Below are 23,375 nucleotides of genomic sequence, written 5' to 3'. Positions count from 1 at the left end.
GCCAGGATGAGTGTGTGGGCAAGCAAAGGGCCTGCTTCTCATCTACACCAAAGTGGAGCAGGGTCCGCTGAAGGGCAGTCTCCTCACTTAAATGGTGGACCCCACAACCATGTACCAAGTGCATCCTAAGTCCCTGAAATGCAGTCTAGCATTTCTGAGCTGTGAGGCAGGGACGACGTTAATGCTGAGACCCGAGAGGACCCTGATCAACCAGACACACGCAGCAGGTCCCCAGTCCCTCTTGAGATGTCAAGGGAGGAAGGGAGAGTACACCAGGACATTGGAGTCCTTAGCATGACCGGCTCTGTCATCTTTGAGATCTAGCATAAAAACCAAAATGGGAGGCTCCTTATTGAAAACCAAACATCATGAAAAACTTCAAGTTTGAACAACAACCAACAAAAAATTCAAGTTCGCAACATCAGAGATTAAACTACACAGAGTTCTGGGTTACCACACTCAGAAGGGCCCTGAACCCTGGAGCTAAAAGCTAGAAGCCAGGGGCTCCATCCTTCAGTCACCTGGTGGGGGAAGGATTCAGGGCAGAGATGAGCATCCCAGCTTAGTCACCCGTGGAAGATGGTCTTGGTCATGCACAGCCTACCTCACCTGTGTCCCTGTGCAAGGAAGCCTCTCTCCCCAGATGGCCACACCCCCCATCAACAACGGGACAGCAGCTGTTGCGACACTTCACAGGTGAGTCAGGCCTGGGCTTGAACCAGCCTAACACTGACTGGATCACTTCCAGAAACCCCCCTTCTCAACACCCACCCTGGGGCTGCCTTTGGAACCCAACCCAGAATTAAAAGGCAAAGGGACTGGTGAAGACATCGGAATCTGACCCGTGGGCCAGAAAAGCAACATGAGGTGGAATTTCCTTCTTACCCTGAGGAAAGCAACATGGGTGGAATTTCCTTCCTTACCCCAAACCCAAGGCCTTGGCTCAGCTCCTGCTGACTTCGCAGGGGAGGTGCCCAAGAAGCCTGGTGAGGATGGGGAGGCTGTGGGCCAGACACAGTGTGGAAACACAGGCACCTGTGGGCCTGGGGAGGGACTGCCCTGAAATGAGCAGGTTCATGGGCCTGCGGCAGGGACAGGAGGCTTGACCTCCACCTCACACCCATGACCACAGTAGACAGTGTCCAGAGAACACGTTTACCCGTACACTCCGGAGGTGGCCCTGGGAGTCACTGCTCAGAGGCCCTGCCACCCAACAAACCCCAGGCTCCAGGTTGCCCCAGCCAGGACCACTAGCCTGAGAGTGTGGCACCTCGGGCGGCAGGGGGTAGGCAGAGGGAATATCAGAACTGGCACAAGGTCATAATGCTGGTGAGTGGGGACCATTGGCCCCAGGGCAAAGGCCACTTGAGAGTCCCGGTGGTGGATGAAAACCCCGAAATGAAGACATGGATTCTTCAGGGAGCAGGGGTTGAAATAGTAGTACCCCTCGACTCCTCTTCAAGTCATGAGGTCCAGAATTTTCCCAAGTGTCTCCAGAGTGGAAACAAAAGGCATCCCCAAGTCCACTAGGCAGGTGGCAGGAGGCAAAAGTCACAAATTAAATGTTCTTGATGGAGTGCGGTGGCCTGGGAGGGGCCGTGGGCCTGGTAGAGGCAGATGGCCGCCGGGGACCAGGGACTACTCGGCCTTCCAGGATGGGTGAGCAAACACGATGGGCCTCTTCTTGGCCCAGCGAGAGAACACAGCCTTCTCGGTGATGAAGCGGTGGGCACTCCGAGGTGCCCTCTCGTGTGCCAAGTACATCTGACACTCGTCCAGCCGGCCTTTCTCAAAGTAGTGGTAAGGCACCGAGGGGGGGCTCTTCTCCCTACAGGGAGGGAACAGGGCCAGGTGGAACAGATGTGGGACCCCAGAGTGGCCTGCATCCTGTGACCACACCTCCTTAGGTTCCAAGGCCTAAAAAGACCCACATCTGGACAGCCAGCAGGAGCTGGGTAGCCATGGAACCCAGTGACCAGGGTTCAGATCACAGCCCCATTTCCCTCTTGTAAGATAGGTGACTTGGGATTAAAGATAAACCCCTAGGAGCCTCAACAGCCCATCCAGAAAATGGAGACAGGGCCACCCAGCTTCCAGAGCAAGCACAGGTTGCTGTGCTCTCTGTGAGTGATCCCCAACGCCCCTCAGCACAGACCTACCAGCCTCATGTACCCGCTGTGTAGATCAGCCATGGCAGGGTGCTAGGCTCCTGTGATCTCACCCCTGTGCCCAAGAAACATGTTCTGAAGAGGGTGAAAACCTGAGGTCTTTTCTGAACTCCTTAAATCATACAGTACTGAAATCAAGGCAACAATGTTTGTGGGTACAGTGGCTCATACCTTTAGTCCCAGCATTTGAAAGACTTAAGGTGGGAGGATTACCATGACTTCAAGACCAGCCTGGGCTACAGTGAGACCCTGCCTTGATTAAAAGAAAAAAAAAAAAAAAAGGAGCCGGGTGTGGTGGTGCACGCCTTTAATCCCAGCACTCCGGAGGCAGAGGTAGGAAGATCACTGTGAGTTCAAGGCCACCCTGAGACTACATAGTGAATTTCAGGTTAGCCTGGGCTAGAGTGAGACCCTACCTTTAAGAAATAAAAATAAAAAAGTAACCACAATACTAATCTACACTTGCACTTAATATTAATATTATAACTTAATATTTAAGTTACAGCTAAACCAAAAATTTATCTGTAATCTATCTCCAATGTATGTATGGGTCCAATGTAGGGGGAAAAGCAATATTCTCTCTAGATAATTCAAAAACCTTCTGAGAAAAGTGCAATTCTTTGGACTGCAGAGATTGCTAAGTGGTTAAAGGCACTTGCTTGCAAAACCTGATGGCTTGGGCTTGATTCCCCAGTATCCATGCACAAAGTGGTCCATGCATCTGGACCACTTTGCATCCTGCCAAGGCCACTCTCACTCTCTGCTGCAACTTTCTGTCTCTGTCTCTCCCACAGATAATTTTTTGGGGGGTTCTCATTCTAGCCCAGACTGACCTGGAATTCACTATGTAGTCTCAGGCTGGCCTCACACAGCAATCTTCCTGCCTCAGCCTCCTAAGTGCTGGGATTAAAAATGCCTAGCTATATATATTTTTAAATTTATTTTCAAGCAGAGAGAGAGAGAGAGACTGAGAATGAGATGAATGGGCACACCAGGGCCTCCAGCCACTGCAAACAAACTCCAGATGCACGCACCACTTGGACAGCTAGCTTTATATGGGTAATGGAGAATCGTACCTGGGTCCTTTGACTTTGCAGGCAAGTGCCTTAACCAATGAGCCCTGTTTTGATTTTTTTTGTTGTTTTGTTTTTATTTTGAGGCAGGGTCTCATTCTAGCCCCAGGCTGGAGTAGAACTCACAGGTGATCTTCCAAAGTGCGGGAACCAAAGGGATGTGCGATCATGCCCGCCTTGATTTTAGTTTTTAAAATTTTTGTATAGATGACGTGTATATGTATATTCCTGTAAGTGTGGGTGTGTGCATGCCACAGTGGAGGTCCGGGACAACTATGTATGTTAGTACTTGCCTTTCTACCTTGTTTGAGGCAGGGTCTCTTATGCTACCATGTCCAGCTTTATATGGGCTCTGGGGGTCCAAACTCAAGTAATCAAGCTTGTGCAGCAAGCATTTTTGTTCACTCAGCTATCTCCCTAGACCTAATTTTGTTTTTTTTGAGACAAGAAATCATGTAGTCCAGGCTGCCCTTGAACTCCTGATCCTCCTGCCCCAACCCCCCAAGTGCTAGGGTTACAGACGTATACTGTACTCTGCCTGGGGCAAAGTCAAATTCTTTCTGAAAGCCTGCACTTGTGGGGGGCTCAGTGCTTGAGCCCCCCATCCTAAAACCCCCACTGTTCCTAGACCCTCTGGTTTAAGGGCCCCCCCTCCCAGCTGCTAGGCTGACCTGCAGTAGCTGTCACTGACCATCCCGTAGACTACGATCTCCTCACACAGATCCAGGGCCAGGATCATGGTGAACCAGCCAGTGCTGAGGAAGGAGCCGGACTGCCTCCTGGGGAAGAGTGGGAACATGGTCAGTGACCCCCTACACCTGGGGGAGGGTAAGAAAGGGGCAGAGCCAGCCCAAGGCCAGCAATGGGTCAGAGGAGGAAATGGATGCAAACCCACGTCCACTCATTATCCACCACCCAGGCTGATGACAGGGTAAGGGCCCTGGCGAAATCCTCCCTCATCTAAGGGGCCAGGCCCAGGGAAACAGCAGATCACATAGCAGGTAAAACTTAGGGAGTCTGGGGCTGGGAAGATGGCTCAGTAGTTAAGGGCGCTTGCTTACAAAGCCTGACAGTCTGTGTTCAATAATTCCCCAGTACCCACATTAAAGACAGATGCACAAAGTGACAAGTTTCTGGAGGTCATCTGCAGTGGCAAGAGGCCCTAGCATGCACATATTCTCTCTCTCAGATAAATAAATAATTTGTTAAAAAAAAAAAAAAAGGTTGGAAGCCAGGTATGGTGGTGCACGCCTTTAATCCCAGCACTTGGGAGGCAGAGGTAGGAGGATCACCGTGAGTTCAAGACCACCCTGAGATTACATAGTGAATTCCAGGCAAGCCCAGACTAGAGTAAAACCCTACCTCAAAAAACAAAAACAAGGGCTGGAGAGATGGCTTAGCGGTTAAGCGCTTGCCTGTGAAGCCTAAGGACCCCAGTTCAAGGTTCGATTCCCCAAGACTCACGTTAGCCAGATGCACAAGGGGGCGCACGCGTCTGGAGTTTGTTTGCATTGGCTGGAGGCCCTGGCATGACCATTCTCTCTCTCTCTCTCTCCCCCTCTTTCTCTGTCTGTCATTCTCAAATAAATAAATAAAAATAAAAAATATTTTTTAAAAAACAACAAAAGTTTGGGAGTCTGTTTCAAGTCAAATAACCCTCTGTTTCAGGCCTGCCTCTGTGGTGGGCATCTGACTTGTTCATTCCCTTCTCTCTGATCCAGAGCGGTGAAATGGGGATGACTGCAGGCGATTTTGGAGAAGGAATCCTAGCAGGGGAATCCCACCCAGCACAGGAGGGCTCTGGCTGCCTCCCAGTGCAGGGTCACCTACCTCCATCTCTCCTGAGGGCACCTATAGGCTGGCTCGTCCATTCCAGAACCTGCACACCTGGTGCTAACATATTCTCAGGGGAGAGGGCAGCAGGGAGACAATGCAAGTCAGATGACGCCAGACAGCAGCAGAGACTGGGAAATAGAGGCGTGAGGTAAAGAATGTGAGGGTGGCGAGTGTCCCTTCAGATACAGTGGTCAGCATGTACAAAAGCGTTGCCAGGTGGGAAGAGCGTGGATGTCTGAGCCCCAGCCAGTACCAGTGCTAGCTGGTCTCAGAGGCAGACAGGGCCTGGATCTCCAAGAACGGCAGGACAGGATACGGATGGGACCCAATTCACACGAACTACTGGAAGAGTCCAGACCATGGGGGGGATGGTGGAGTGACAGCAGAGAGCTCAGTGTGAGGTGGCTAGGAGGGCAGGGAGGGATGGTGGCGTGGGCTGAGTTGGTGCCCAAATGCATGGGGAAAGACTTGGGAGTCAACTGTTTGTGACAGGGTGGAACGTGAGGAGTTCAGGTTTTGGCGGAAGTTCTTGAGGCTGCTGGTTCTGTGTTCTGAGCTGGGGTGGGGGAGGTGTGTGGGTGTGGAGAAGGAGCCAGTGAAGCTGAGAGTTGGAAGGACTCTCTTTTGAGTGAAGGACAAAAAGATCTTCGATGGCTTTCGTTGTTTCTTTTGAGGCAGGCTCTCATTCAAGCCCAGGCTGGCCTCTAACTCATAGCGATCCTCCTATCTCAGCCTCCTGAGTGCTGGGATTATAGGTGCAGGCCATCACAGCCAGCTTTTTATTTATTTGTTTGTTTTGTTTTCAAGGTAGGGTTTCACTCTAGCCCAGGCTGAATTCACTATGGAGTCTCAGGGGGGCCTCGAACTCACAGCGATCCTTCTAACTCTGCCTCCCAAATGCTGGGATTAAAGATGTGCACCACCATGCCCAGCTTCAGCCTCCTTAAAAAAAATTATTTATTTGAGAGAGATAGAAACAGGCAGATAGAGATAGGGCCTTTTTGCACCAGGGCCTCTAGCCACCACAAATGAACTCCAGACACATGTGCCACCTTGTGCATCTGGCTGACACGGGTCCTGGGAAATGGAGCCTGGGGTCCTTTGGCTTTGCAGACAAATGCCTTAACCACTAAGCCATCTCTCCAGCGCCACCCCCTCCTTTTTTTTTTTTTTTTTTTCATGGTAGGGTCTCACTCTAGCCCACGCCAATCTAGAATTCACTATGTAGTCTCAGAGTGGCCTCAAACTCACAGAAATCCTCCTACCTCTGCCTCCTAAGTGCTAGGATTAAAGACATGTGCCACTACTTTTTTTTTTTAAGAGAGAGAGGAGATAAGAGAATTGGTACGCCAGGGCCTCAGCCACTGCAATCGAACTCCAGACGCTCTCAGCACCTAGTGGGCATGTGAGACCTTGCACTTGCCTCACCTTTGTGTGTCTGGCTAATGTGGGATCTGGAGAGTACACCATGGGTCCTTAGGCTTCGCAGTCAAGTGCCTTAAGTGCTAAGCCATCTCTCCAGCCACCGCCCCCCCGCCTTTTATTGAGACTAGATCTCATGCAACCCAGGCTTGCTTTAAACTATGTAATCAAGGATGACATTGAACTCCTGATCCTCCTGCCTCTACCTCTGTAGCGCTGGAATTATAGACAAGTGCCACTACACCTGTCAGTTTAAGTGGTTCTAGGAATCAAACCCAGGGCTTTCTGAATGCTAGGCAAACACTCTACCAACTGAGCCACATTCTCAGCTGGACTGCAACTAGCACTTCAGTTATTTAGAAGGGACCTCAGAGGCCAACTCAGACCTCAGTGCATCCCCTGTAGGACAGACTAGACAGAAGCTCCTTGGAGAAGGCAGGCCCCAGCTACCAGGGGTGCCCAGCTCACCGGTTCTTGCCCGTCTCATCCTGGAAGATCTGGTCACAGTGGGCCATCATGCGCTCGGTGAAGGTGTATATCTGCAGGCCTGGGTACATTTTGGTGAGCTGCAGCAGCGTGCGGTAGGTCCGGCCACCCAGCACCCGGTCCATGTGCCTGCCCTGGCCCCACACCACATAGACCGTGTCCCGGGCCTGCTGGAAATAGTGAGAATAGTTGCGCAGCAGCAGAGGCACGCTCGTGTGAGAGATCACACGCAGGGTACTACGCTGGCCCACATCGGCCTCAAAGCCCAGGGTGGGTGCCTGGTTCATGCGTAGAACACAATCAGCACCATCGATCTGGGTGCCCAGGCCAGAGCCCAGCATCTGGCCAGAACTGGATACCACCGCACAGCTGTGACATGGTTCTCGGACGAGTGGCTGCAGAGGAAGAGAGAAAGAGCGAGAAGCTTGGACACTGGGCTGCCGTCCACCTGCCCCTCCCTCACCCTGTCTCACTCACTGACCTTGCCAGATGGCTGGATCAGTTCCAAGGATTAAGATTTGCTGAGGATTTTTTCGGTTTGTTTCAGGTTTTGTTTTTGAGACAGGGTCTCGCTACACAGCGCATGCTAGCCTTAAACTCTCTGTAACCCTTCCACATCGGAAGTGCTGGGACCACAGACAGCCATCCCCACACTGGCTCCAAGGACTGAGCTTAAACCACTTGGCAAGCTAGGCAGGTAGAATGACTTTCCCAAACTTCCTTATCAGTTATAGCCATCACTATTGCCTTCCCTAAGGCCCTAAAAGTCCCTACATCATAGGGATCTTGTTAAGGTTACAGGAGCAAATATTTAAAAAGCACTTAAAAGGGCACAGACTAGATGTCATATAAGTGTTTATTAAGTAACAGGAACTTGGCCCTTCAAAAACATTCTCAGACTCTCTCTGTCCTGTCCAAGTCCCACCCATACTAACACCAAGTTTACTAGAAGGATCTTCTTTTTTTTTAATTATTTATTTATTTATTTGAGAGCGACAGACACAGAGAGAAAGACAGGTAGAGGGAGAGAGAGAGAATGGGCGCGCCAGGGCTTCCAGCCTCTGCAAACGAACTCCAGACATGTGCGCCCCCTTGTGCATCTGGCTAACGTGGGACCTGGGGAACCGAGCCTCGAGCCGGGGTCCTTAGGCTTCACAGGCAAGCGCTTAACCGCTAAGCCATCTCTCCAGCCCTAGAAGGATCTTCTTAACAGAAGAGGTTTCATGTCTCTCACACCTTCTGTGGTGGTTTGATTCAGGTGTCCCCCATAAACTTAGGTGTTCTGAATGCTAGGTTCCCAGCTGATGGAGATTTGGGAATTAACGCCTCCTGGAGGGAGTGTATTGTTGGGGGCTGGCTTATGGGTATTAAAGCCAGTTTCCCCTTACCAGTGTTTGGCACACCCTCCTGTTGCTGTGGTCCATCTTATGTTGGCCAGGGGGTGATGTCCACCCTCTGCTTATGCCATCGTTTTCCCCTGCCATCGTGGAGCTTCCCCTCGAGCCTGTAAGCCAAAATAAATCTCTTTTTCCCAGAAGCTGCTCTTGGTTGGGTGATTTCTACCAGCAATGCAAACCGGACTGCAACACCTTCCAAGGCTCAGGGACCATTGTGGAAGAGGCGACAGAAAGGATGGAGGAGCCAAAGAAGGGGAGGAGTGCTTACAATACTGTCTTCCAGACACAAAGTGGCCGCTGTACTCATGACCTCACAGTGGCTACCTACGCAAGACTTACACAATAGGATGGGGGAGAAGATGACATCAAAATAAAAGACCGCAGGGGGCGGGACTAGAAAGAGGGTTTTACAGTCAAGGCGTTTGCCTGCTAAGCCTAAGGACCAAGGTTGGATTCCTCAGTACCCACATAGGCCAGATGCACAAGGTGGTGCATGCATCTGGAATTTGTTTGCAGTGGCTAGAGGCCCAGTTGTGCCCATTCTCTCTCTATCTGCCTCTTTCTCAAATAAGTAAATGAAAAAATATGTTTAAAAATATTAAAAAAAAAAACAAGAGTGGGCAGGAGAGATGGCTCAGTGGCTAAGGCGTTTGCCTGCAAAGCCTATCCCCAGTACCTACATAAAGCCAGATGCAGAAGCTGGCACATGCATCTGGAGTTCATTTGCAGTGGCTGGAGGCTCTGGTGTACCTATCTGACCCCCCTCTTTATTTTTCAAGGTAGGGACTCACTCTAGCTTAGGCTGACCTGGACATCACTATGTAGTTCCAGGCTGGTCTTGAACTCACAGGGGTCCTCCTACCTCTGCCTCCTAAGTGCTGGGATTAAAGATGTAAATCACCACACCCAGCAGGTAGGTTCTTTCTCTATCTCTCTCTCAAATAAATAAAATAAAGAAATGACTAGTTGGCCAGGTGTGGTGGTGCACGCCTTTAATCCCAGCACTCGGGAGGCAGAGGTAGGAGGATTGCCGTGAGTTCAAGACCATCCTTGAGTTCAAGGCCACCCTGAGACTCCATAGTGAATTCCAGGTCAGCCTGGGCTACAGTGAGACCCTACCTCAAAAAACCAAAAAAAAAAAAAAAGAAATGACTAGTTGGAAAGCAAGGATTCAGCGGAGGAGGAACTAGGAAGAGGGAGGGGGAGAGGATTATGATCATGGTGTATTGTCTACATATACGGAAATATCAATAAAAAAGTTGAAAACAGGGCTGGAGTAGCCAGGCATGTTGGTGCACGCCTTTAATCCCAGCATTGGGAAGGCAGAGGTAGGAGGGTCACCGAGAGTTCAGAGCCATCCTGAGACTACATAGCGAATTCCATGTCAGCCTGGACTAGATGAGACCCTACCTCGAAAAACAAACAAACAAAAAATAGGGCTAGAAAGATGACTTAGTGGTTAAGGCACTTGCCTGTGAAGCCTAAGGACTCTCCAGGTCCCACGAAAGCCAGATGCACAGTGATGCAAACACACAAAGTCACACGTGCGCACACGTGTCTGGAATCTGATTACAATGGCTGGAGGCTCTGGCATGCCAATTCTCTTCCTCACTCTCGCATTAAAAAAAAAAAGTTAAAAATAAGCAGAGCATGGTGGTGGTGCATGCCTTTAATCCCAGCACTCAGAAGGCAGAGAGAGGTAGGAGGGTCACTGTGATTTCGAGGCCACCCTGAGACTAAAGAGTGAATTCCAAGTCAGCCTGGGCTATAATGAGACCCTACCTTGAAAAAAACAACAAAACAAACAAAAGTTAAAAATTAAAAGAAACCTAGCCCTTTTAGGTACTAAGGAATTAAACACAGGCCAACAGGTTTTGTAAGCAAATGCCTGTAAGCACGGAGCCATCTTCCCAGGCCCAAAACTGGTCTTTTAGTCTACACTAAGGATGTTTGGTTTACCTCCTGGTCCATAGGCCCAGTGCCGACCATCCTTGAAATTGGTCTCCATAGAGACTGGATTCTGGGAACTGTGGTGTGGGGCTACACCTAGGAGGCTGGGTGCAGTTTCCTGGTCCCATGACCACTGTCCCCAGCAGGGTCACGTTCTGTTCGCTGTACTCCGCTCCTTGACTTTTTTTTAAAAAATGCCTGGGCAGTGATTGGCCCAGACCTCACATATCGTAAGGACCTACTTCCAATTAGTTATCTACCAAGAGGCAGAAGCTGAGTCACCACAGGATATTAGGTCTCCCAGGTAAGGACTAGCTCCTCACCCAAGCCTCTGGCTCTTCCTGGAGAAACTGGGGTTAATGAAGGCATGTAAAAGATGTGGGAACATTAATTCTACTCCATAAAAGGTAACTGCCAAATCCCACTCAGGGACATTTTTATTTGACAAAATGTTGATTTAAGGCCTATTTTCTGTGTTCCAGTGATAAAGATTTCCTAAAGCAGGTGTGGCACACACCTGTAATTCTGGCACCTGGGGGTGGAGGTAGGCGGATCAGTTCAAGGTCATTCTCTGCTAAAGACCAGCCTGGTGGGGTGTGAGGGGGGAGGTTAGAAGGGAGAGGAAGAAGACTTCCTTATTTTGCCTTCAATTTCAGTCTGTCTAGACAATTGGGGAGGTCTGTTCTGATCCCAAACCAGGCAAGCATAGGGAATGATAGCTCAGCCACCATGTGGCTTGAAGAATAACACTTCCCTACAATGCACCCGGCAACCTGTTGGGAACCTGGGACACCCCCTCCCATACTTGCACGCCACTCACATGTACACCTCACTCCAAAAACTCAAACTGCTTTCTGCTCCACCAGCAAGTATGATTTGTGATCAGTTTTGTTGTTGCTGTTGTTTCTTTCAGGGTAGGTTCTCACTCAAGCCCAGGCTGACCTGGAACTCACTCAGTAAGTAGTTCCAGGCTGGCCTTGAATTCATTGATTCTCCTTCCTCTGCCTCCCAAGTGCTGGGATTAAAGGCATGAGCCACCACACCCATCTTATTTATTTATTTACAAACAGGGAGAGAAGGAGAGACAGAGAATGAGCATGGCCAAAAACCTCATAAGTTAGAGGCCAGCCTGAACGAGATCCTGCCTCAAAATAACAACAAAAAAGGGATGGAAAGATGGCTCAGTGGTTAAGGCGCTTGCCTGCAATGCCGAAGGACCCAGGTTTGATTCCCCAGTACCCACATAAAGCCAGCTGCACAGTGGCGCATGCATTTGGAGTTTGCAGTGGCTCGGGGCCCTGGCACACCCATTCTTTAAAAAAATAAAAATAAATTAATTAAATAACAACAAAAAGTCTACCAAATGGGACCACTGCTATCAGGATGAGGGAAGTAAAGAGCCCTGAGCCTCACCAGGCAGAGCAAGTGGAAGCAGATCAGCACAATGGGTAAAGGGACATGGCTGCTTCATCCACCCTGGGACACGGCGACCCTGCTTCCTCCATGGAGGGAGAGTGCTGGGACTGCAGATAGCCCTGATCTGTCACTTCTTTACTCTTAGCTGCCATCGGCACAGGGCCAAACACACTGCAGGTGACAAGCACATGCCTGTTGAGCAGGTGGCGTGTAGACAGCTACATTTAAAAACATACAGGATAGGGCTGGAGAGATGGCTTAGTGGTTAAGGTGTATACCTGTGAAACCTAAGGACCCCAGTTCAATTTTCCAGGTCCCACATAAGCCAGATGCACAAGGTGATGCATGCGTCTGGAGTTCGTTTGCAGTGGCTAAAGGCCCTGGCACACCCATTCTCTCTCTCTCTCTTTCTCTCCTTCTCTCTAATAAACAAATAAAAAATAAAATCCAAGCCAGGCGTGGTGGTGCAAGCCTTTAATCCCAGCACTCGGGAGGCAGAGGTAGGAGGAGCGCCATGAGTTCGAGGCCACCCTGAGACTACATAGTTAATTCCAGGTCAGCCTGAGCCAGAGCCAAACCCTACCTTGGAAAACCATAAAATAATAAAAAATAAAATAAGATCCTTTTTTAAAAAGTGTAAAAAATATTTTAAAAAAACATACAGAATAGGGCTAGAGGAAAGGCTTAGCAATTAAGGCACTTGCCTGCAAAGCCAAAGGACCCAGGTTCAATTCCACAGGACCCACATAAGCTAGATGCACAAGGGGCACATGCATCTGGAGTTCGTTTGCAGTGGCTACAGGCTCTGGCGTGCCCATTCTCTGTCTGTCTGTCTTTCTCTCTCCTCTTGTAAATAAATAAAATAACACAAAAAGCATACAGGATATACACATCACAGACCCCCTGCTGTTATCCAGTGTAGGCAGCAACTCTGTCTAAGGCACCTCTTCATCCTCAGCAGCCCGCTGGGCATAGCCAGGCAATATTTGCTTCGTACAAATCCGGTGTCTGCTAAACTCTGGGGGCTCAGAGAGGCAAGGTGGTCAGCAGAGGTCATAGAGGTGCTGAGCACAGAAACCAAGCTCAGGGTCCATCCTGTTGTTCCCATTGGGGGTACGCTGGCCTCCTCAGCACAGCCTGTCTAACAAGGTACCTGGCTGACTCACCTTCCCATCTGGCACGCTGCTGTAGCCACTGAAGGGCAGGGGACCCGGCACAGTAGGCCTCGAGCCCCCAGGGAGGTGGCGATCCAGGCAGGTTGCCAGGCAGAGGGGCAGGCAGGTCCAGCAGCACAGGAGGATGTAGATGACAGGGAACGTCAAGGAGCAGAGTATGATGAACAGAATGCGACCCTGAGGGAGACAGTGGTCATGGGAGCATACCCAGCCTCCTCGGTGTGGCCCCACTCCAGCAGTTCCTAGAATCCCGTCTCTACTGACAGAACCTATTTCAGGGATGAGCAGTGCTGGGCCCATGAACCAGGAGGTAAACCCAACATCCTTAGTCGACTTTAAAAAAAAAAACAGTTTGGGGGCTGGACAGATGGCTCAATGCTTAAAGACACTTGCTTACAAAGCCTGTTGGCCCACACTTTATATCCTCCAGTACCCACATAAAGCCAAGACACACAAAGTGGCACAAACATCTAGAGTTTGTTTGCAGCAGCAAGAAGCCCTGGTGCACACATGGTCTGTCTCTCTCTGCTTGCGAGTAACTAGTTTAAAAAGGGGGAGCTGGAGAGATGGCTTAGTGGTTAAGGCACTTGCCTGGAAAACCTAAGGACCCAGGTTCGATTCCCCAGTACCCATGTAAGCCAAATGCACAAGGTGGCACATGCATCTGGAGCTCATTTGCAGTGGCTAGAGGCCCCGGAATGATAGATGAGGGAGGGAGGGAGAATGGGCACACCAGGGCCTCTAGCCACTGCAATCGAACTCCAGATGTGTGCGCCCCCTTGTGCATCTGGCTTATGTGGGTCCTGGGGAATAGAACTTTGATCCTTTGACTTTGCAGGCAAGTGCCTTAACTGCTAAACCATCTTTCCAGCCCCCCCCCCACCGAGTGCCCATTCTCTATCTCTCTTTCTCTAATAAATGAATAAAAATAAATATTTTCCTGAGCTAGAGTGAGACCCTACCTTGAAAAACAACAAAAAATTTTTCTGAGTCCGGCATGGTGGCACACTCCTTTAATCCCAGCACTTTGGAGAGAGAGGTAGGAGATCACCATGAGTTCAAGGCCAGCCTAATGCTACCTCATGAATTTCAGGTCGGCCTGGGCTAGAGTGAGATCCTACCATGAAAAACAAACAAACAGAATATACATACATATACATACGTACATACAATCAGTGAGAGAGCTGGAAAGATGGCTCAGTGGTTAAGGCATTTGCCTGCAAAGCCTAACAACCCAGGTTTGATTACCCAGTGCCCATGTAAAGCCATATGCACAAAGTGGCACATGCATCTAGAGGTCATTTGCAGCAGCCAGAGGCCCCGATTCACCCATTTTCTCTCTCTCTTTCATTCTATCTCTCTCTGCTTGCCAATAAATAAAGTGTTTCTTTTTTTAAATGCCAGTTTTATTTGGGCATGGTGGCTCACGTCTTTAATCTCAGCATTCAGGAGGCAGAGGTAGGAGGATTGAAGTTAAGATCACCCTGAGACTACAAAGTGAATTCCAAGTCAGCCTGGGCCAGAGTGAGACTCTGCCTTGAAAAAAACAAAAGAAAAAAACAACAAAGCCAGTTTTGGCTGAAAACTAAATATGACAGCAAGGAAGTTCAGGGTAGGGCCTTAAATCCAAAGTGCAGAGTTCAGATTCTCAATCTAGAAGTAGAAACACTTTGTGTCTTTGCGTATGCATGACCCTCATTCTTACTGGCCTTCAGTCCAGGCCCAACGCCACCTCCATGGCCCCACGTCTGACTCTGTGCATCCCCCTAGCAGAAAGGTAAGCTTTCTAGCTAGGCATGGTTGCTCACACATGTAATCCTAGCACTTGGGAGTCTGAGGCAGTTCAAAACCAGCCTATGTTACATAGAGTCCCAGCTTAGCCAAGGCTACATATAGACCCTATCTCTAAAACAGAGGGAGTTGTAATCTGGGACTGGTGAGATTGCTCAGTGGGTAAAGTAAAACTCACATTCAGATTCCCAACACTCATAAATACTGGGCATGGTGGTATGTTCTATAATCCCAGCACTGAGGAAACAGAGATCGGGGATTCCTGGGGCGTACTGGCTATCTAGTCTAGCCAAAAGAGTCAGCCTCAGGATCTGCGAGAGAATCCCTGTCTCTAAATAAATAAATAAATAAATAAATAAATAAAAATAAGGCTGGGTGTGGTAGCAGATGGTAGGAGGATCATTGTGAGATGGAGGACAGTCTGGGCTACAGTGAGACCCTGTCTTGAAAAAAAAAATCAAAAACAAAACATAAAAAAAAAAAAAAATAAGATGAAGAGCCAGGCGTGGTGGTGCACGCCTTGAATCCCAGCACTTGGGAGGCAGAGGTTGGAGGATCGCCGTGAATTCAAGACCACCCTGAGAGTACATAGTGAATTCCAGGTCAGCCTGGGCTAGAGCAAGACCCTACCTTGAAAAGCCAAAAATAAAAATAAAATAAAATAAATAAGGTGAACAACTGGGGCGTGGTGGTGCATGCCTTTCATCCCAGCACTCAGGAGGCAGAGGTAGGAAGATTGCCATGAGTTCAAGACCACCCTGAGACTATAGTGAATTCCAGGTCATCCTGGGCTTAAAAAAAAAAAACACACAGCTGGGCATGGCCATGCACATCTGTAACCCTAGTCCTGTGGGCAGTACAGATAGGAGAATGGCTGGGCCTGGAAAGGGAAAGCTCTGGAACCAGTAAGAAACTCTGTCCAAAGGAAAAGCAGGCAGGTGAGTGATGGAGGGAGGCCAGGCAAACACATGGGCCACAGCCTCAGCACATACACTTGCATACGTCATGGGACCGCCCACATGCATAAAGAAATGTTTCCGATAACTGGAAAGCTGCTGCACTGCCTCGAGAAACCACATGCCAAAGGCCACTGGAATGGGAAGCCTTCTGGCCCTCTCTCCCGCTGGCTGATCCACTAAAATGGCTCACCAAACCTTGGAGAGGAACTGTGGCTGGGGGGCGGGGGAATGGATAGGCAGGAGCCTGAATCTGCCACCGTGTACTGGACCATCCTGGTCAGTAGCCGTGACTCTATGGCTCCAATTTTCTAGGCCGCAGGCTACCTCTAAGAAACTGCCTACGAGCTGGCTGGTACTCCCAGAAAATCAGAGGTGGGGAAGCAGGCGCCACTCCCAAGCTCCCGGGCACATCCTGACAGAGGCCCACCCTTTCTTGTCTGCCTGGAAGCCACAGCACTTTCTACAAATAAGCTTCCTCCCTGTGGCCAGCTGTTCAGCCCACAAAGTACCAGAGACGTTAACTCAGGCGGTGGAAGTCATCTGACCTTAACAACCCCAGGACTCCCAAACCAAGACAAGAGCAACAGACCTGAACCCCCATGCTCTCTCCCATGCCCAGGCGACTTCTGTGGATGACCTCGGCCTATTCAGGAAGGGGAGCGAGGAAATGAAACCGAATGGGGCTGTCACTTGCCTGGGGTTACACAGCTCCAAGAGCAGGGCTGGCCGGCAGTCAGGGCCCCTGCTGCTTTACTTGGGGACCCTGGGGCTGAAGCAGGGGCTCGGTGTTTGGAGCATGTGCTTAAGCCTATGCAAGGCCCTGAGTTCATTTCCCAGGAATCTCTCTCTCTCTCTCAGTAGTTCTGGCGTGGGAAGGCTGCTGAGAGAATGCTTGGCCCCGAGTTACCTCCAGGTCCCCAGTGCCGCTTACCCGAGTCTTCATGCTGCCGCTGGCCCTCAGCAGTCCGGGGGCTGCTGTCTCCAGGGATTGGGATGAGAGAGGTGGTGAGCTGGTGTCCTGCCACGACAAGGAACTCAGAGCCAAGAAATGGGGAACATGGACCTGATCCCAGGACGTGAGGGAAACTGAGGCAAAAGGAAGGTACAGACCGACCCAGGACAAGGCAAACGGCGTTCAGGAATCAAACGCCTTAAAGTCCCCAAACACAGGACAACGGCGTCCCATGTTAAAGGATCTGGGATCCACGACCTTCACCAAACCAACCCCATCGTGCATCTAGATGGGGAAGGAGAGGCAGAAAGGAGGCGCTTGCAGCTCAAGGTCACCCATCGGGTCCGAGGCAGACGGGGCCAGGAGCCAGGAGCCCGGGCTTTCTACCCCATCCACCCCACCTCCCTGCCGCGGGTCCATGGAAAGGCCTGGGGATGGCAGGACGTGGGATTTTTATCCTTCTTCAAGATTCCATCGCCCCCGTTCCCTGGCCGGCACTAACCGGATGGGCAGGCTGGGGTGCTCCCGAGGCTCACGATCCGCTGCTCGGAGCTCCATGTCCTGCGGGCCGGGCCAGCCGGCCTGGAACCTGGGCCCCAGGGCGGAGGCGACACAGCCACCGCAGCTTCTGCAGGCTGGAAGGCGACCCGGCGCTGCCGGGGCCCGGGCGGGGGCTGCCGGAGGGGCGGAGACTTTGCGTGCAGGGGCGGAGCCCTGAAGGCGGCCGAGGAATCCTGGGGCGGGGTCTGCGCGGGGAGACCTCCGGGCTGGGGGCGGGGCCTCAGCATCAGGACCCGGCCACGCTGACCTCGCACCCTATCTTTGTTTACTTGTTTTAAAAAAAGATTTTTATTTATTTGTTTATTTATTAGAGAGAGGGGGGATAGAGAGACAGAGAGTGAGAATGGGCACACCAGGGTCTCTAGCCACTGCAAACGAACTCCAGATGCATGTGCCATCATGTACACCTGGCTTACGTGGGACCTGGAGCATCGAACCTGGGTCTTTAGTCTTCATAGGCAAGCCCCTTAACTGCTAAGCCATTCCTCCAGCCCTTATTTATTTATTTTAAATATATTTTATTTGTTTATTTAAGAGAGAGAGGGAATGGGAACGCCAGGGCCTCCAGCCACTGCAAATGAACTCCAGATGCATGCGCCCTCCTTGTGCATCGCTTACGTGGGTCCTGGAGAATTGAACCGGGATCCTTTGGCTTTGCAGGCAAACGCCTTAACCGCTAAGCCATCTCTCCAGCTCTATTTATTTATTTGACACAGAGAGAGAATGGGTGCACCAGGACTTCCAGCCGCTGCAAACAAACTCCAGACGCATGTGCGCCCTTGTGCTTCTGGCTTATGTGGGTCCTGGGGTGTTGAACCTGGGTCCATTAGCTTTGCAGGCCAAAGCCTTAATTGCTAAGCCATCCCTCCAGCCTGGTTTCTGCGCAGGGAGTGGACTGCTGAGAAAAGAGACCTGCAGAAGGTGGAAGCCACCACATAGTGGTGGACTAGCTGGACAGACTTTAGATTTGAGCTTCTCCATTTACTAATCAAGAGCCCTCAATCAGGCAGCCTTGGGTAGCAGGCAGGGAGGATTGGTCAGATGTAGCAAGTAAAATACGAGATGCCCAGTTAAGTTGGAATTTCAGGTAACAATCAAGAAAGAACGGCTTTATATTTTTTCGGCTGGGGGGGTTGAGGTAGGGTCTCACTCTAGCTCAGGCTGACCTGGAATTCACTCTGTATTCTCAGGGTGGCCTCGAACTCATACCTCTGCCTCCCGAGTGCTAGGATTAAAGGCATGTACCACCACCCCTGGCTACTGTTGTGTTGTCTTTTAAGGAAAGGTCTCACTTTAGCCCAAGCTGAACTGGAAGTCATTCTGTAGCCCAGGCTGGCCTTGAACTCATGGTGATCCTCCTACCTCAGCCTCCCTGAGGTCTGGTACTAAAGGAGTGGGCCACCACACTTGGCATATATATGTATATAAAAAGTTTTATATATATATATATGTGTGTGTGTGTACATACACACACACACATATATATACATATACATATTTTTTAATTTGCAGAGACAGAGAGAATGGGCGCACCAAGGCCCCCAGCTGCTGCAAACAAACTCCAGACACATGCACCACTTTGTGCATCTGTTTTTTTGTGAGTACTGGGGAACTGAGCCTGAGTCTTCAGGCTTCACAGGCAAGTGCTTTAAGCCACTGAGCCATCTCATCAGTCCCCCCTCCTTTATTTAAACTTATTTATGAGAGAGAGAGAAAGAAAGAAACAGAGAAATGGGTGCACCAGGGACCCTAGCCACTGAAAAAAAAAAAAAAAACCACTCCATATGAATGTGTCACCTTGTGCATTTGGCTTTATGTGAGTACAGGGGAATCAGACTCAGGTCCTTAGGCTTTGCAAGCAAGTGCCTTAACTGCTGAGCCATCTCTTCAGCCCCCCTTTTATTACTTTTTTTTGGAAAGAGAGAGAGGGAGAATGGGTGTGTCAGAACCTCTTGACACTGCAAATGAACTCCAGACACATACGCCACTTTGTGCATCTAGCTTTACATGGGTGCTGGGGAATCAAATCCAGGGCTGTCAGGCCTTGAAAGCAAGCACCTTAACCGCTGAGCCATCTCTCCAGTCCCCTGTCCCATTTTGATGAATTGCTTTATTTTAACTGTCAGTTTGACCTTCACTTTCAGTTTTTCTCCTCTACAAAGTGAGAGAAATAATCCCTCCTAGTGAAAAATAGCAGAGATAGCTCAGGATAGCTGGGTTTCAAACCCAGGGAAAGCTGCCTTTCCAGAGCCATGACCTGGACCTACTTGGACCTCACACAGGCTCTCTTGCTGAGTGACCCCGGTACAAGCCAGTTCTGTCTGGCATTGGCGGGCAGCAAAACGTGTCCCATTGCAAGGCTCCTATGGGCTTCTTGTCAACTGTAGACGCCTCTAAGTGAAGGAGTTAACTGAGAATACGAAGGAAGTTGAATCAGGAGACCAAAGAATTCTCAGGCATATAAAGAGAATAATTGGACGTGCTTGGTGGCATGCCACCCAAGTGCATTCTTTTATTTATTTATTTATTTATTTATTTATTTATTTATTTATTTATTTGAGAGCGACAGACACAGAGAGAAAGACAGATAGAGGGAGAGCGAGAGAATGGGCGCGCCAGGGCTTCCAGCCTCTGCAAACGAACTCCAGACGCGTGCGCCCCCTTGTGCATCTGGCTAACGTGGGACCTGGGGAACCGAGCCTTGAACCGGAGTCCTTAGGCTTCACAGGCAAGCGCTTAACCGCTAAGCCATCTCTCCAGCCCCCAGGTGCATTCTTGTGTTGAACCTCCTACACTGCTCTCAGAATGACTCCCTATGGCTCCATATTATAAGTAACATATAGTGATTGAGCTCTTACTCTCTGTTCGGCTCAGGGCACAGCTCCTGTCTTAAGGTATAGTTGCTTTTGATTTCACCTCACACACACAAACATTTTTCTTTGTCTTGGTTCATAATAAAAATCACCATGTCGGGCTGGAGAGATGGCTTAGCGGTTAAGCGCTTGCCTGTGAAGCCTAAGGACCCCGGTTCGAGGCTCGGTTCCCCAGGTCCCACGTTAGCCAGATGCACAAGGGGGCGCATGCGTCTGGAGTGCGTTTGCAGAGGCTGGAAGCCCTGGCGCGCCCATTCTCTCTCTCTCCCTCTATCTGTCTTTCTCTCTGTGTCTGTCGCTCTCAAATAAATAAATAAATAAATAAAAATTAAAAATAAAAAAAATTAAAAAAAAATCACCATGTCTCCCAAAAACAAACAAACAAACAAAAAAAGAAGAAGCTGGGCGTGGTGGCACACGCCTTTAATCCTAGCACTCGGGAGGTAGAGGTAGGAGGATTGCCATGAGTTCAAGACCACCCTGAGACTCCATAGTGAATTCCAGGTCAGCCTGGGCTAGAGTGAGACCCTACCTCAAAAACCAACAAAAAAAATTTTTTTAATCACCATGTCAGGCTGGAGAGATGGCTTAGCTGTTAAGGCACATGCCTGCAAAGCCTTAGGACCCAGGATCAATTCTCCAGGTCTCATGTAAGACAGATGCACATGGTGGCACATGCATTTGGAGTTCGTTTGCTGTACCTAGAGGCCCTGATGAGCCCATTCTCTCTCTAATAAATAAATAAAAATAAATCTTAAAACTAAACAAAAAAGAGTGTGCCATCATACCTAGCTTTTTTTTTTTTTGAGGTAGGGTCTCACGCTAGTCCAGGCTGACCTGAAATTGACTATGAGTGTCAGGGTGACCTCGAACTCACAGCAATCCTCCTACCTCTGCCTCCCAAGTGCTGGGATTAAAGATGTGCGCCACCACGCCTGGCTTTTTTTTTTTTTTTTTTTTTAGTGCTTAACTGCTAAGCCATCTCTCCAGCCCAGCCCAGCCCAGCCCAGTTTTTTTTTTTTTTTTAAGGTACACTTGAGCAAAGGTAGGTAGCTCTCGCAAACATTCATAAATCCCAGTGTTCATTCTAGGCAAGGCCAAAAAAAGAAGGTTGTGTTAGCCAGAAGACTCATCTCACCATCCTGTCCATGCCTGCCTGCTCAAGGTCCCAGTCTGGGAACTAGCCCAGACTCCCCTCTGACTATGCTCCCCCCTTTTTGCTGTTGTCTTTTGAGGCAGGGTCTCATTCCAGCTCAGGCTGACCTGGGACTCACTCTTTAGTCGCAGGCTAGCCTCTAATTTGCCGCAATCCTACTTCTTCCTCCCAAGTGCTGGGGCTATAGGTACGTGCCAGCACACTCCACTATCCTCCGCCACTTTTTTGTTTTGATTTGTCTTCTTTTTGAACAGAGAACACTTTAAGCAGCATTCTGTGTTCAGTCATTTCCTCTCTTTTTTTGTGAGAGATACAGAATTGGCACATCAGGGCCTTTAGCCTCTGCAATTGAACTCCAGACGTGTGCCACCTAGTGGGCACCTGCAACCTTAAGCACGCGTCACCTTGTGCATCTGACTAACGTGGGATCTGGGGAGTCGAACATGAGTCCTTAAGCTTCGCAGGCAAACGCCTTAACTGCTAAGCCATCTCTCCAGCCCTGTCCCCAGCTTCTTAAAAAAACATATTTTATTTATTTGCAAGCAGAGACAGAATGAAGAAGAGGGAGGGAGGGAATGGGTGCACCAGGGCCTCCTGCCATTGTAAACGAACTCCAGATGTGTGAGCTACTTTTGCATCTTACATGGGTACTGGGGACTCAAACCCAAGCCGTCAGACTTTAAGCAAGCAGCTTAAACCACTGAGATGCTTCCCCAGCCCATTTGACTCCCTTATCAGACTCTGCTCTTCTACACACACACACACACACACACACACACACACACACACACACACAATTTATTTGAGAGAGAGAAAGCTGCTGTAAACGAACTCCAGACACACGTGCCCCCAGGTGCACATGTGTGACATTGTATGCTTACATCACTGTGCATCTGGCTTACATGGGATGTGGACATTCAAACATGAGTTCTTGTGTTGCAGGCAAGGGCCTTAACTGCTAAGCCATCTCTCCAGCCCCCCCTTTTTTTTTCCGAGGTAAATCTCAGTCTAGCTCAGGCTGACCTGGAATTCACTACATCATCTCAGGGTGGCCTCGAACTCTCGGTGATCCTCCTCCCTCTGCCTCTGGAGTGCTGGGGTTAAAGGTGTGAGCCACCACACCCAGCTACCAGCCCTCTTTTTAAATTAAATTTAATTTTTATTATTTATGTAAGAGAGAGAATAGATGCTCCAGGGCCACTAGCCACTGCAAACAAACTGCAGACTCATGCGCCACCTTGTGCATCTGTCCAGCCCTCTTTTTATTTATCTATTTTTATTGGTTTTTCAAGGTAGGGTCTTGCTCTAGTCCAGGCTGACCTGGAATTCACTATGTAGTCTCAAGCTGGCTTCAAACTCAGTGATCCTCCTAGTTGTACCTCCAGAGTGCTGGGATTTAAGGCATGAGCCACCTTGCCCGGCTGCTTTTCTTTTTTATCTTGGCTCAGGTATGAGGAGGATTCCAGGACTCCATCCACAGTTCAGTGTCCTACAATGTCTAACTCCTATCACTGAGTTACATAGTTTCTGCCCAGGGAGTGGACAGCTGGGGAAAGAGAAGTGCAGAAGGTTGCAACCACCACATAGTGGTGGGCCAGCTGTACAGAAAACTTAAGAGTTGAGTTTCCCCATTTACTAAACAAGAGCTCTGAGCCTGGCAACCCTGGGTATCAGGTGGGTAGGACTGGACAGATGGGCCCCCATGTCTTGCCCTGCATTATCCAGGAGGCAGGAAGGGTGGCTGAAGTCTCTGACCCCAGAGGCCCCCTTTGATCACAAGCCTTCCTTGTCCTTCCCATAAAAGCAAGAGTGGATCTTCAAAGTCAGGCACTGTTGGTTCCAGTTTGAGAAAAGAGGATTCTGAGATGAACTGTTTCTTGGGGCCATGAGATTTATTTAGCACCAGATGACAGCACGGGCAGAAGAGGCTTGGCATGCCTCTTGTAAGGGAAGGGTGTTGGTTACAAGGCTTCTCCAGGAGGGAAGGGGCTTCTTGGACTGTGAGGAAGGGCCACGCAAGGGAGAGTTCAGACACAAGATACAGGTGGACAGCAGGGACCCAAGACTATGTGACCTGCTAAACTCCTTCAAGGAAGTAAATCTTGGAATGTCACTCCTCCATTCAGGGCCATGGGCAGAAACCTGATTTTTGTCCCTTTC

At 49.8% G+C, this 23,375-nt stretch overlaps 1 protein-coding gene across 2 annotated transcripts; it reads right to left on the bottom strand.

Annotated features, from left to right (window-relative positions):
* Positions 1-349: 349 nt before the first annotated feature.
* On the bottom strand, positions 350-17,286 carry St6galnac4 (ST6 N-acetylgalactosaminide alpha-2,6-sialyltransferase 4). Of its 2 annotated transcripts, XM_004671628.2 has the most exons (6): positions 17,128-17,286; positions 16,605-16,691; positions 12,915-13,100; positions 6,968-7,380; positions 3,913-4,020; positions 350-1,828 (listed from the first exon to the last, which is right to left on the bottom strand). In XM_004671628.2, exons 2-6 carry the CDS (start codon positions 16,614-16,616, stop codon positions 1,639-1,641), a joined length of 909 nt encoding a protein of 302 aa, XP_004671685.2. In that variant the 5' UTR covers positions 16,617-16,691; positions 17,128-17,286; the 3' UTR covers positions 350-1,638. The 2 variants fall into 2 exon arrangements, with proteins under 2 accessions (XP_004671685.2, XP_045005972.1); XM_045150037.1 differs by lacking the exon at positions 3,913-4,020.
* Positions 17,287-23,375: the final 6,089 nt, after the last annotated feature.

The sequence above is a fragment of the Jaculus jaculus genome, chromosome 1 (genome assembly GCF_020740685.1).
Source record: "Jaculus jaculus isolate mJacJac1 chromosome 1, mJacJac1.mat.Y.cur, whole genome shotgun sequence".
In the NCBI taxonomy this organism is placed as follows: domain Eukaryota; kingdom Metazoa; phylum Chordata; class Mammalia; order Rodentia; family Dipodidae; genus Jaculus; species Jaculus jaculus.
Note: the sequence above shows the minus strand (reverse complement) of the source record. Positions and strands in the feature narration are given on the sequence as shown.